Raw genomic sequence first — 15,682 nt, 5'->3', positions numbered from 1 at the left:
CAATCTGGAATCTTTCTGCTGACAAAAATTTGTAGCAGACGTTTGACAAAATCTGTTTGAACAGACTTGGCTATCTGGGGTGAAATAGACACGAAAATAAAAAAAAAACATTATATATAATTTGCTCTGACTACCAAGTATAAATAAACTCATTTGTTTCAGAAAATGATGTAATGATATGAAAAAGATTTTCCTAAAGACTGGTAAATATAACATAGAATGTATAAGAAAAACGGAATTTGCTACTAATCAAGCTTGGAGTAAGTTTGTAAAATATTTTAATTATAATAGATATTTGCACAAACTTTCTGTGACACGAAAGTCACGTGTACAGAAGAAAATAGTAACGATGCAATCTGTAATACAAACATTGGTCTAGTTTCCACCGAAGTATTAATTCGTATCTAGCGCGGCGTAGGACCGCGGTTTCCACCGAAGTCATCGGTCCGATTCTGTTTCGGTGCGCATCGAATTTAACGTTTCCATCGACTTAAATTTAATCCTACGCCGCGCTAAATGCGAATTGATACTTACGGTGGAAACTAGACCATTGAAAAGTAAAAATTTAATAAAAACAAATGTTACAAATGCTCTAAAGGTAAGCACTTTATAATATTGCTAATTTTTTATGTATTTGTTATTTCTCTAATACTTAATTATTTCTAATATATATAATGTGCAAATATTTTACATATTCTATTAAGTAACAAATGCATAAAAATTAACAGTATTCAAATAAACATTTTGTATACATATACCCAGTCAGCCACATCTGTTCTAACAGATATTGCCAAGTGCTTGCTACAAATTATTGTCAACCAAAACACAAGCTTAATGCGGACACAGATGGCACTGGATTTGTTACCAAGTTTTGAGCGAATTTGATGCCAATTTGGCAACAATTTGTTATCAAATTGCTTACTGGGTACATATATATATATACAGAGTGTTTATTCGAACAAATTTCTAGAGCGTATTCTTCACGTAAAAAAAAAGAGGTTTATATAAACTCATAGTCAAATAATTCGATAAAGTATACATGGTATTGTAAACAAACCAAATATTATTGGTATATGACAAATAAAATAATAAATTTAATATTTTATATAAGAAGTAGTACCTCGTCCTGTAGAAGAATTATTAACAAGACTTTTTAATAAGCGAAAGGCAAAATTTCCACATGCTTTGAGGTGTTTTGCTTCCACGCTCCATTTTCATTCCCCTGCAGCATATTCATTTGTAAGAAATACATTTTTAAAATGTCTTCCACATCCAACAACTCTTCGAACGTGGATGCAAAATATTAATAGTGACCCTGGTATATCTGAACAAGCATTAAGAACCGTACTCAATATAGTTATAAATGCTCGAGAAAAAGGTTAAAAAAATAGTGTTTAATTTAACTTTAGATGAAATGAGTATAAGAAAAAAAGTCGATTGGGATGGACGAAAATCACATGGTTTTGTTGATGTTGATGCTCATATTACTAATAATAATTTGCCGCTTGCTAGTGAAGTTCTCGTTTTTATGTTAGTTGCCATAAACCAATATTTTAAACTTCCAATTGCGTATTATTTGACTGATAAATTAAGTGGTCATGAAAAAGCAAAGTTATTAAAGACTACTTTATGTACATTTTATGATAAAAATATAGATATTGTCAGTATCACGTTTGATGGAGCACATTTCAAATATATCTATGTGCGAAGAATTAGGTGCACATTTGAAACAAATGGAAATTGAAAATATTGTACCATATTTTGTCCATCCTGCTGATGAATCCAAACGTATATATATTTTTTATGATGCATGCCATATGATTAAACTTGTCAGAAATACTATTAGTAAGGAAGATTTAAATTATAACGAGAATCAGACAATCAGTTGGAAATATATTAAGCAGTTAGTTTTATTACAAGACGCAGAAAAATTACATCTTGCGACTAAAGTTAGAAATAGGCATGTGCACTTTCAAAATGAAAAAATGAAAGTAAATTTAGCGGTACAAGTTCTTAGTAACTTCGGTAAGTGATGCACTTACGTTTTTAGAACATGATTTTAAATCACCTCATTTTGCTGCAGCTTCAGCAACTGCAACATTTTGCAAGACCTTCAATGATATATTTGATTTATTAAATTCTAGTAAAACAGAAACGAAACGCGCAATAACTAAAAATAAAATACCTATTCTAAAAGATAAGATTGATAAATTTATTTTATATATAAAATCTATAAAAATAAAAAACATTCCTATTGATTAATAAAAGTGTTATCTCTAAAATATAATCTATTGAAGTTTATATTTAAATCGGGCACGAACTTATGCAATCACCTGATAAATAGAAAATTTCTTACTTGACAGTTAATGTCGATGCTGATAGTCATAGACATAGTATATCTCTATATCTAGACCGAGCGTTTGCCATTATTTAAGGAGTGGGGGTAAAGGTGCACGTAGAAAAGGACAGACTCTGTTTCGTGCCCCTTGCGTTCTCGGCTCAGCAATGGAAGGGGTAACGCACACAAGCGCGAACCGCGTACATGTGCCACATTTCCATTGCTGAGCCGTGAGCCGCGGGACCCGTTTCTGGCATCACTGTTCCCAATTCCCTGTTCTTCTATTTCTACGCATGTATGAAAGAGAGAGAACGCAAGAGGCACGAAACAGAGTCTGTCCTTTTCTACGTGCACCTTTACCCCCACTCCTTAAATAAAGGCAAACGCTCGGTCTAGATATAGAGATATACTATGTCTATGACTATCAGCATCGACAATATCGAAAAGTGGATGTAGCACGGACATGAACCGAAACCGACAGTATCGAAAAGTGGACGTAGCATGGACACGAACCAATTGGTTGTTTTATCATGCCACCGAAAGTGGACGTGGCCATGTAGTTCCAAGCGTCTGTAAAATGGACGTAGAAGCGCTGCTGTACGGGACCGAAAGCTATCGTACGAAAAACGCTGGGATAGCCGCTCTCAGGCTTTTCTCTGCTTCTATTCTACTTCCAGTGGAAACAATACGTTAAATTCGATGCGCACCGAAACAGAATCTGGTTGACAACTTCGGTGGAAACTAGATCACTAGCGATAAGCGAATGAACTATAAACTAAAACCCAATACACAAATTACGAAAGGACTTTATTTGAACAATTTTAAGACATCTTCAGAACAGTGATGCCAGAAACGGGTTCCGCGGCTCTGCTTCAATTATCACTTTAAGGCCGGTATTCATAGTCAGTTCTTAGATCTTTTTCTTATCATTTCTAGATCATTTCTTATTTCAAGACCATCTTAAGTAATATCTTAAGATGCTAATACGGCTCTGTGATTGGTTTAGGACATCTTAAAATTGTGCTTAAGACGGTCTTAAATATAAGAACTGACTATGAATACCGGCCTAAGTATTATATCCAAAATTGCTATATTGCATATTAAATTATAAAATTTAATCCCTGATCTCTCTCTCTCTTTTTCTCTTTCTCTGATTTAATCCCCGATATTCCTCTTTCTCTCAAGCATAATGCCTTAGATCTTTTTCTTATCATTTCTAGATCATTTCTTATTTCAAGACCATCTTAAGTAATGTCTTAAGATGCTAATACGGCTCTGTGATTGGTTTAGGACATCTTAAAATTGTGCTTAAGACGGTCTTAAATATAAGAACTGACTATGAATACCGGCCTAAGTATTATATCCAAAATTGCTATATTGCATATTAAATTACAAAATTTAATCCCTGATCTCTCTCTCTTTTTCTCTTTCTCTGATTTAATCCCCGATATTCCTCTTTCTCTCAAGCATAATGCGACGGTGGCATTGTTAAATCTTGTAAGACAACCAATTGTTCTTCTGTAAAGTGTTGCGCATGACCATTCATGCCTGTCCAGCCATCATAATGTGTTCGTTTAAAATCACTCAGAGTTTTTCTTATTGTCATCTATAATTCAGATATGTATTACAAGGAAACTGATTATATCTCATTAATATAATCATATATCCAAATTGAACAAGTGCAAACATATATGTATACATGTAGTAGAGTAATATTCAAAGAAAAAAATCAAGAAAAACGACAAAATTACCGGTATAGGTTGCGGATCATTCATATGAAAACCGAGATGTTCGAAGACTGAAGGCACATATTTCGGCACATCATATGGATGGGCGCGAATGAAAGCGCATAGTCCAAGTACACCTGCATGACGTACGCGTACCGCATCGACCTTTTCTATATTTCTCAACGCATTATCGGCCTGGCTATTTTTCTTGTGCAACCGCGTCCTTGCCTTTCTTTTAAATTCCTCCTAAAAGCATAAAAGATATTTTAAATCTTGAACTTTTTTAGAACGCTAATGCGATTACTATGTGAGACAAAAGCTTTAAATAACATTTTCGCAACTTGCCAATAGCTTTTCTCCATCTGCGATGAACGTGCAATGCAACAATCCGCCGAGTACCAGACTGGCCTTCTCTCTGACCTCTAAACGCTCATCCTCTAATAAGCGCAGAACAATATTCTTAACGCAATCGATCCACGATACGTTACTAAGAATTATACCCATGTTATGAAAGACTAATACTTGAAGGAATTCCAAGCTAGTGAATCTAGCAGACCACGACGAGTGCTCGGACATCGTCTTCACTGCAGTTAATGCTATTGACATAACTTCTGGCAATGTAAACGCTTGCGCGAGCGTTGCCAAGGTACATAAACACAACTTATTGAGCTCTTCGTCCGCTTCCGAACTTTCTAATTGACATATAATCGGAAATATCTCATAAAATCCTGGTGTCGCAGCGTACTGCGAACGGGATAGACTACCTATAATCCATTTGCAGATAGTTTTTAACAATCTCTTAGGAACTTCTTCTTCCGCCATGGATACTTCCTTTAATTCATCGAATGAAACATTAGCAACTTTTTTAAATAAATTCTTTTCTTTATCTACACCATTCAATTTGGTTGCATCATCGTCCTCTATAAGTTGCTTCAATTTTGGTATAATTTTATCAATCAAAGTTTGCATTTGCGGAATTGTAGTGTCAGACGAGTCATGCGGAAATTTTAGATCGGCGTCGAATACAGTAACCAGTACTGATCCTAGGCGTTCGCGAACATTCTGAAACGGATTAGTCAATAATCGATTTTCCAGGCGCACTAATAGACGTTGCAGTAACTCTGTGACTCGCCACGACTGCTGATTTAAGGCGCCTTGCAGCACGTAAAGACGACCGCATTCTACAAACGAAGATTCCGAGTCTTTCAGAGGCGGTTCTTCCATCAGGCACTCTAGTAGCCAATGATGCCTATTTGGATCTCTACGTTGTTGTGCTGTCGCGAAGCATATACCCCAATCCACGACAGTTTCCTCTGTTAGATTCGCGATCGCGGTTCTTATGATGGGCAATAACTCTTGCCACATGTTGCACACCATCTGAAATGGCCAATGCTTGGCACCTCTGATGATTCCGGCTGTGATTTCCGCGGCGCATCGTTGGCTGCTCTCGTGCTTGTCCGTCACCAGTCGCTGCAAATGCGGCAAAAAATGTTTCAAGTGGACGATCCCATAATTGCGAAACAAGCCTTTAAATAGAAAACATCTGGACGCATTGAATTTGTCTTTGCCCTTCTTCTCTTCCAGGCTGAGATAACTTATGAACTTCTCGATGTTCTGTGGATTGTTAAAGAAGAGATGGATTTCTCGCTCGCAATCCGTTAGCTTGCGCATTTGCATATCAAGACACGGCTGTTGAGATGAAGGCGCATATACTTCCAAGGATTTCGGCCAGACATAATAGCCCACGTACGGTTGATGAACGTATCTAGACTCATCCCATTGCTCAGTGGTTAGCGGACGAGTATCATAATTGTATTGAAGCCAAGAATTGTCACTTCTTATTCCGGGCGTGATATTTTGACCTTCTGATCGCTCCTTTTCCTTTAATATGTTCTTGTTGGATAGATTGCATATATCAACTGTCACCTTTAAGTAAACATTTTAATGCATATATACCCACAATTTATATAAATAATTAATATTTATTGTACAAAATCTAATAAAAATTGCATACTTTTGGATGTATTCGCTTTTGTTGTTTCAACATAAATACCACTATTTTAATAGCAATTTTTCTTTCTTCCAAGGAATCATGTATAAGCGCTTGCAAGAAATAACGCACTATTTTTGCGGAATAGATTTGATTTGGATGAACCAAATCCCGTATAAAACTCATCGCCATTAATTTATGCCGCCAGTGTAAAGATTCTTCAAGTATACAACGCAATAGTTCATCAAGCAAACCGGTATATGCCATCAGATTAGATTCACTGAGTTGCTTTAAGTTTTGCGCGCCCTTTTGTGTCTCAATCTCATTAGGCTGCGGCAGTGTCGGTTGTGGGAAGTTTTTCCACAATGTGCGCGCAGCTATCAGGCATCTGTCGGGTATTTGGAGTTCGATCGTATTCATATAAAAGCATTTGCTTATAATATTTACAATGTTCTCCTTCAGCCGAATCACAGAAAGTTTCTCGGATGGCTTGGAAAGTACGATGGCTGGCCACAATGATTTCAATATACTCCAGTCTCTCTCTGTAATAATGGGACCATGTTGCGGTCCGAGCAGCATATACAGAACACCCTGTTTTCAAATAGTTTAAAAATTTAATGTGATATTTTTTTTCAGCAAATCATTCTTATTTAACAGTTAGCATTTTTATAACTATCATTATTACCTTATACGCATCGTGATATTCTTCGGTATCTTTTGCCAAAATATCGATAAGACGAGAAACTATAAATGTATAAGAATATGGGAAATTTTTGAGAGCAGAGAAGAGGCTAGATTGAGCTTTCGAACGCACGTCTGCGTATCTGCTTATCGCCAGCGTGAATAGCTCCAACATTATTCGTTTATGAGTCTCCGTTAATGCGACCGATTGCGCGAGTATTCGGAGCTCATGCTGAATATCACAACGTTCCAATATCAATGGACCCATTCGGTCCTTGTTTCCTATCAATTTATCTTCGAATATCCTTTTGGCGACTTGAAAAGTCTTGCGTCGTTCATCGTGTGATTCGCGCAATCGTATTTTTCCCAGTAACAAACTAGACCAAATCTGCAATTTAAATAAAATATTTTTGAAAAAGTGATAAAATACAAAAGTTTGGCTAATTTGAAAAATCTATGGCATAGCATTTTTTCCACAAATATATGAAGAATATCCTTCGAAATACTGTATTTAAAACTTTTACTTTAATAAGTATTTAACAAGAAGAATACCACCCTCCGATTTCGCCGAATCCAATATATATATATATTATAGTCCTACCTTCCCACTAGCCCATGATAAAATAATACGACCCAACTCTTTAGACACTCGCAAGAAAAACGCATTTAAAAATTTATGTTTCTATGCACCGAGTTGTAAAAACATGTGTGCGCGCAAAAGCATATATATATACGTGTATGTATACACGCATACACGCACCCGTATTAGTACAAAGAAACTCTTCGTATTGTCTTCTGCATTTTCAAGCATCGTCTGTTGGACTTGGCTCATAATCTCAGCAAGATGATGTCTAACATTGCTACCATCAGGCATTGTAACATGTCCACTAATTCCATATGCAGGCATTATAGATACATTCCACTCTAAGGAAGATTTGACTATTTCAAGTGGTGCTTCTGTCCAAACTGGTAGGACAAATTCGGAACCTCTAATAATGCTGCATACGATATTTAAACTGACAAACAACTCCTCCCTACAATTATTTATATGATTATTTACCTGTGTATATGTGCATGTGTTATTATTTGAAATTTAATTTAAACATTTTATATAAAAAGGATCAATATACATTTTACATGATTTTGTTTTCTATTTCTGTAAAGTAATCTAGATTGCATGTGCTTTTTATTATAAATTCAAATTCTGTAGGTAAATTCAAATATAAAATATTGAAATAAAAATTGTATGAACTGACCTACTTAGGACTCTAGAATCTTTGCAGTATCTATTAAGCTTGTCAATTTGAATTATCAAATATCTTGAGAATATTCGTTGTATAGCAGCAATCTCTTCTTCACCAGGGATATACCATTTGATGCAAAAGTTATCAATATTTATACTTTGACCCCAATCTCTAATGTAAGGATAGTTAGGATCATTGTAGTCTCTCTTGCTGGATTTATACTGGCATGGAGTGATAGTTGACAATGACCAGAGAATACATTTTAGTAAATGGCAGGCTAGTTTATTTCCGTCTGTCGATCTTAAGAGTAGAACGCGATCGAGGACCTTGAGCAGCGTGTCTATATGTGGTATCAAGTTATTTCCTGGAGTATCGACAATCGCGGACAATATGAGCATAGCATGTAGAAGGCGATGATCCAAGTTCTCCTCCTTCAGCACGTCCTCTTCCTCACTAACAAGCGGTAAAATTGTTTGCGTAAGTACAGGTACTAGCGCATGCAGTGTATCACGTCCATTAAAGCGAGAGAAACTCTTGCACACGACCGCTGCCAATTGGCCTGCAACTTTTGTCTCGAGAATCCGTTCTGTCATAAATGTACGTAATTTATGCAAAGCACTCTCGAAAATCACGTCACTGGTCTCCATCAAAAGTGTCGTGCATACGCCAGAGAGCGCTGTTTCCGCGATCGACTCCAGTTTGCTCTTCAAGTCACCGCCGCGACTTTCGAGCCGCACGCTCTCCAACGAACTGGAATCTATGAACATGAATACCCTGTCCAGAAATTGCAATATAAAATCTTCGAAACGCGACGTCGCTTCGCAAATCATCCTTTCATCCTCTGTCATAATCGCAGTTGATCTAGAGGAATCCACAATGGGGATTAGCGTAGCATAAACGGAAATAAAACGGAACGTAGCAAAACATTTCCCAATGTCATTTGGATCGATCCCAGGTAATGATGAAAACAGCAATGGCAGTACGTGCGATGGTCCTTCCGAGAACGTGTAATCTGTAGAAAACAAAGATAAAATTATATATGAGAGAGATGAATGTACGGATGAGAAAAAAGTATTGGACCGGTAAAATATCTCGAAAACAAGGCATTTGAGAAAAAAATGTTACATACGAAAGTTGTACGGTTTCAACAAATGCATCAAACGGCGATACCCATTTGACCTTGAGCGCAGTAATAAAGGAAATCTCAAGATCAACTTTAAAATCTTAAATGAAAACCCTCATTTTTTTTTTATTCGATATTCTTATAACTTATATTAAGAGCTTTTCAAAACACTATAATAAAGTTTCTTTCCATATTCAATATTTTCCAAATTATAAGGCTTGAAAGATACAGTACCTGCAGCATTAATATTACCCGAAGGTGATTTTTACGTGACCTTAACAATGCTATTTAAAGTCACACTAACATTGCTACTTAATGCCATTTAAAACCCTACAACTTTTATTTGAAACATTTTTTCTCAAAAATGCTTTATTTTCGAGATTTAAAAAAATATTTCAAATAGAAGTTGTAGGGTTTTAAGTGGTGCATTAAATAGCAATGTTAGTGTGACTTTAAATTAGCATTGTTAAGGTCACGTAAAAATCACTTTCGGATAATATTAATGGCGGTATTCTATCTTTCAAGCCTCATAATTTGGAAGATATTAAATGGAAAGAAACTTTATTATAGTGTTTTGAAAAGGTAAGTTCTTAAGACAAGTTACAATAATATTGAATAAAAAAATGGGGGTTTCCATATAAGATTTTAGAATTGACCTTGAGTTCTCCTTTATAACTGCGCTCAAGGTCAAATGGATATCGCTGTTTGATGCATTTGTTGAAACCATACAATTTTTGTATGTAACATTTTTTTCTCAAATGCCTTGTTTTCAAGATATTTTTTCCTCTCCCGATATATAGCGTATTTGAAAAAAAAAGGACAATTATTTTTGACATATGCCAAAACACATGCTTGCAGCATGTTGTTGAACACATATATTAGATAAACCAAGTATTAAACTAAGTATTAAGGTAATAAACAATATTCTATTATTTTGATTTTGTTAAGTTGTTCCTGAATATATCTTTGCAATATATATCTATAGATTGTTAATTTCGTACCTGTGTTTATATTCCTAGAACCTTGCACCATTGGTCTGGCAACAGCTACCATACAGATCATCGAGGCTGTAAGTTTATGCGGTTCGGTCAAGGAATCGAATGTAGAATACATTCTTTCTAACATATCTGGTATTACTAAATTCGGTCTCATAGTAGCAAGATACTGTAAAGCGTGGCAGGCGTCGTTTACACCAAATTTACTGAACATAGCTGTCATAGCTACAGGCAACATACTTTTAACAAAGGCATCGACATCACTATCAGTTAATTTATAACTGTCGGGAATTGAAGTTTCCCATGTTACCTTGGCATATCTTTCTCTAAAATCATGTAAGTACATTTATTTAATTGGATATCTTAATAAAAACATATTTTAAAATGGGCTACAATTGTGCTGGGTTGGGGAGAGGGAGGAGATATAGAATAATAATATAAAATAATATAAATATTACAATCAAAGTGCAAATATTAAATGTCTACATACTTATGTAAGCGCAAGATGAAATGATATGGAAGTTTGATAAGAAGTTCCTTTAACTTTCCCAACCATCGTCCAAAATTGGCTGGATAAAAATATGTCTCCATAGTTTTCAAAAATTTTTCCAAATACATCTGTGCGCTTGAGCCATTTCCCTGCACGAGATATATGTACACACATATATAAGAGTAATCGTATATATGCAAGAAATAAATATACAGACTAATTTCGAACGAGTATAAAAAATTTTAACAGAATGTTTGTGGGGAGAATTATTCAGAATAAAAATTGTCATTGAATATAAGTCTTCAATACTTACATAATTACAGGAATTTTAAAATTTTATTGGTCATAGTAAAATCACATGTTTAATACAATGTAATCTTTAGGAAATTAGAACAAAACAGAAAAATGTAAAATATTATTTATTTTCAGTTTATTTTCATAATAAATTCTCACAAAATACTTCTTGAGCAAATTTTAAAACTCCTGCACAATTATGTAAGTATTGAAAATAGGACTTATGACATTTTTTACTCAGAATAACTCTCCAAACAATCTATCAAAGTTTTTTCACACTTGTTCTGAATCAATCTACACATGCACACACATACACACATACGAATGAGCGCGCGCGCACACACACACGCACACACACACACACACACTTTAAAAGAATATATCTTATTATTCACATTACTTCAAACAAGGAAACGGAATGGATTAATTATTTCTAATTTTTATTTTTTTATTTCATTATGCGTTAATCCATTCCGTTCCCTTGTTTGAAGTAAAATAATTCCAAATTGCTCCTCCTGATATTTAATATTTTATTCCTATTCCTAATATTTTCTCTACTGTGTGCAGGGCCTAATCAAGCAATCTTACCAAAACTGCTACTATCCATATAGCTATTGGTGCTATTTCTAGTTTATGATTCTTGCTGTTTTGAGTCTGCTTGTATGTTACTGGCAAATTTAAGCACCGTATAAATCTAGTGAACATCAAAGGGAAATGCGGTTCCCAGTCAATGTATCCAATATTGTGAGTTGCTAATCTTGCCATTAACCACATTATATTGTTCTCCCATTGTGGCGCATTGTGACACACTTTCCACATAGTCATAAATTCATCAAACCACAACTGATGTCCAATAGAATGATGCTCAGGAAGTAGTTGCAATGGTAAAAGACATTCTAAAGTCTGAAGACTTGTACACATTGTCGTACTATCAAAAGGACAGAACGTTGGTCTTAGCTCATCTAATATTTCTTGCGTGGCATTCAACTGTTGCAACAATATTGTTAAACATAGAATTAGTTATATGCTGAATCTGGAAAAAAGAATGCCTCTTTTTTTAAAAAAATTATTCTTACAGGGAAATAAATTTTTACAGAGCGAATCATGCAATGTAATATATTTTTCAACCATGAAGGTTGACGATATATTTCTGCTGAATTCTCTTTTAAGGGATGTATTATTTCATATAAAGGTCTCCATGCAAGTTCCAGCTCATCAGGACTAATTAATTCTTTTTTCCTAAAAAAAAAAAAAAAGAGATTAACTATGTTAAATAGAATATCTATGATATATCTAGTGTATATGCATATACAGGGTGTTAAAAAAAAAAGGGTGCAGGACTTTAAGGGCAGATAGTATTCACGAAATGAAGAAAAAAAATTCTAATAGACATGGATCAAAAAATTAATTATTATTGTCAAAGTTATGAACAATTCTTCATTTTGGTTAAATAAGCGACTTAGTACCTTCTGGTGCTCTCGCACGGCATGAAAACAAACATTATGACGAATTACATCAGAGAGTACATAATGTCTGTCAAATAGTTAGAACAAAGCTGGGAATTTTTTAAAGAATTCACAATTCTGTGGTACAAAAATGTGAAGCATGTGTAAAAATAAGAGCAAGACATATAGAAAACCTTCTGTAAACCTCGCAGTTTAAAGAATTCTTTTTTTTCTTCTTTTGGAAGAACAAATTCTTTTAGATGAAGAAATAATAATTCATTGTTGAAGAATTGTTCATAACACCGACAATATTAATTTTTCGACCCATGTTTATTAGGACTTTCTTCCTCCATTTTGTGAGTACTATCTGCCCTTAAAGTTCTAGACCCTTTTTTTAAACATCTTGTATACAATATCTTTTGAAACTATTTTAGATATCAGACAATACAAAAATGTCTAATGTACAAACTAAATTTACAATGTTCTTTAACTCTATTCCTTACTTCAGTAGTAGAATTAAGGTAGTACCAAATTTGTTGATAAGATTTGGATCTAAATTTGGTATGGTAACAAGTTCGTATATCAATTTTACGAAAGCTATATGATCTTCCTTACTAAACTTCATCCCATATAGTTTTATATATCTAGAAGACAATTCAAAATCAAATGTTAATAAATAAATTAGCATGATATAGTATGAAAAAATGTATGATATCAAGAGCGAAGCTACATATTGCTCACATATTTAATCTGCTTGTCCAAAAAACACATCCTGGCTTGAGCTCACGTAACATGACTGCACGTCCTAGATTTCCTTTAATCTGGGCGAGCCATACTCGCGATTCCACATCGAGCTTATCCGCGTATGGTAACAATTTATTGTATACTAACTCCTTTTGTGGTCGAAAGCCTAGATCTGTTCTGGACAACGGTTGCCTCTGCGGATTGTCCTCCTCGCTGCGATTGCACTCGTCAATTATCATCTCGCTTTTCATGCTATTTAGCATCGACGACAAGCGATCAGAACTGATTAGACCCGATTAGTCCAATTCGACAAAGCGTCTATGAACAGTGTAGTATCACGAACGTGGTTGAATCAGCAATAACTTGCTTATTCCTGTTCATTTCTATCGAGTCATGTTTTCTATTCCTGGAGCCATGTTTGTTACGTCCAAGCTGAACTCAGCTGAATTTTACGAAGAAACATAGATATATTATATATAGTAGAATCCCTCTAATGCCCGTATCGGACTACGCATTGAAGATTGAGATTCAAGATTCAAGATTGAAATTCGACCAATTAGAATAAAGAAATTTTAGTCCCTTTTGTTCTGATTAGTCAAATTCCAATCTTTAATCTTCAATCTTCAATTTTCAATGCGTAGTCTGATACGGGCTTAACAGAGTCTGGCCATACGATAGCAACTTCTGATTGGTCCGCCATTTTTTGGCAACTCCGCTGATATTTGAATGGAAATGGCAATAACAGTAAATTGTCGCAATGGAAATTGAAAACATACGTGGTAAAAACAATACATACATAAGAATTTTCACTATACAGAAAACATGTGAAGAGTCAACAGTTTGAGTAAAAAAATAACAGAAGACAAAAAAAGAAAGAACAAAAATATTGCAACAATAGTAATTTATTGTATTAAGACACTTATATTAAAAAAAAAACACTGTAGAATATATAATAAACTATATAACAATATAGAACAATTGAAACGGACTCAGTTGTTAAAAACAAATATACGATTTCTCCGCAGAGGGTCCGCCTTATATCCCCGTTTGACCGCTTTCTACTTCCAGGTTGGCTCGCTCGACCTACGCCGCGTAGTGGCGTCGCCCGGAACTACGCGCGGACGCGCGAGCGCGTGGGCCGCCAAGTTGCGGGTCGTACTATTGTATCGCGGATTGTGCTTAATGTGACCTGCGGCAGCCACAATATCCATTTGATTATTCGTGTTTATTTGGATTGAACAATATGGATTAGAATGTAATGATTTTAGATTGGAAATAATCCGCGAAAGCGATATTAAAATCGATTATAGTTCGTTCGGAATTAAAATCGATTACTTTTTAATCCGGGCGCGGATTGAACCGATTAAAACCGATTAAAACCGATTAAAACGGATTATGTTTTAATCGGTTTTAATCGACCATTTTCGGCAGGGATGGATTTGCTATCATATCTATATTTACCACAGTATATATCTTCTTCTTCTTCTTCTTCGTTTGGCTGTCAGACTTCCATAGGAATCGTCTATACACCATCAGCTAGATTTACTGAAAGTATCGGTAATTAGATGAGCCAGTTATTCTTCTTAGCGAAGTTGTATAAGAGACGGAAAATCCTAATATTGTTTGTAAAAGCCAGTGTTGGTATGTTCAATGTTATGTCAGGAGTGATTATGCAATTGAGTGATGAGCAGACTCGAGTCGTCGTGCGAATTTGGGCAATGAAAGAAGACGTGGTTCATGTCCTGGAAAGAATGTCCACAAGAGCACTCCGAGGAGGCAGAAATGTTCTTACTAAAAAGATGGCCCTTTGTGGTGCAATCTCAGTCTTGAGATAAAGGTGATAATTGGTCTCGGAAGATCCTCTTTAATATTAGTATCAGAGTACCACGGGAGTGCGCGAACGTCACGCACGTGGTTGAAATATCTCCCCAGATAGCCAAGTCTGTCGAAAGCAAATCATGCCAAGTGCTTGCTATCAATTATTGTTAGCAAAAAGGATACAAATTTAGTGCAGAAGTTGTTATTTCAGATTAAATCGACAGATTGGTGCCAAAAACAAAGCAGAGTATGCTCACAGAATCTGATAGCAGAAAACGAGCAAGATTTGCTAACATGACTTGACGTCAGATTGGTTGCAAAAACCGAGCAAGATCTGCGCGCGCGCAATCTGATGGCAGATTGATAGCAGAAACCGAGCAGAATTTCCTTGCCGAAAATGGTCGATTAAAACGAATTTAAAAAAATGTAATCCGAATCGATCGGGATTTCTGCACCGAAAATGCGGTATTAAAACCGATTGAAAATAGTCAAATCGAATTTAGTACGCTTCAGGCGAGATTAATGTTGGATGATATATCTCCACCTCAATGCGAAATTATACGATTTCATAAAGTTATAATTAAACCTGTTTTAATGCAATTGAATTGGAATTTACCATAGTCAATCCATAGGTAAAAATAATCCCTTTTAATAAAAAATTTTATTATTTTGCAGATGGAAAGTAAATTGATTTTATGTAGTGTGAAGTCGGATTTTGCTGTTATCATGAGTCGCAATCAATTATTGAATCGGTGTTTTTACAATTGAAACGGACTCAGTTGTTAAAAACAAA

General features: G+C 35.2%; 1 protein-coding gene across 1 annotated transcript; it reads right to left on the bottom strand.

Annotated features, from left to right (window-relative positions):
• Nucleotides 1-3,771: 3,771 nt before the first annotated feature.
• LOC115239852 (proteasome activator complex subunit 4B-like) lies at nucleotides 3,772-13,528 on the bottom strand. Its single transcript, XM_029814636.1, has 13 exons — nucleotides 13,069-13,528; nucleotides 12,831-12,971; nucleotides 11,959-12,121; nucleotides 11,471-11,869; nucleotides 10,589-10,737; nucleotides 10,105-10,424; nucleotides 7,993-8,992; nucleotides 7,497-7,770; nucleotides 6,741-7,124; nucleotides 6,080-6,646; nucleotides 4,411-5,991; nucleotides 4,090-4,311; nucleotides 3,772-3,944 (listed from the first exon to the last, which is right to left on the bottom strand). The coding sequence occupies exons 1-13, from the start codon at nucleotides 13,332-13,334 to the stop codon at nucleotides 3,801-3,803; spliced, it is 5,610 nt and encodes a 1,869-aa protein (XP_029670496.1). The 5' UTR covers nucleotides 13,335-13,528; the 3' UTR covers nucleotides 3,772-3,800.
• Between the last annotated feature and the right edge of the window lie 2,154 nt (nucleotides 13,529-15,682).

Source organism: Formica exsecta, unplaced genomic scaffold (genome assembly GCF_003651465.1).
Source record: "Formica exsecta isolate Colony F162 unplaced genomic scaffold, ASM365146v1 scaffold397, whole genome shotgun sequence".
Classification (NCBI taxonomy): Eukaryota; Metazoa; Arthropoda; class Insecta; order Hymenoptera; family Formicidae; genus Formica; species Formica exsecta.
The sequence above is the reverse complement of the archived record's forward strand: the minus strand, read 5'-3'. Positions and strand labels throughout refer to the sequence as shown.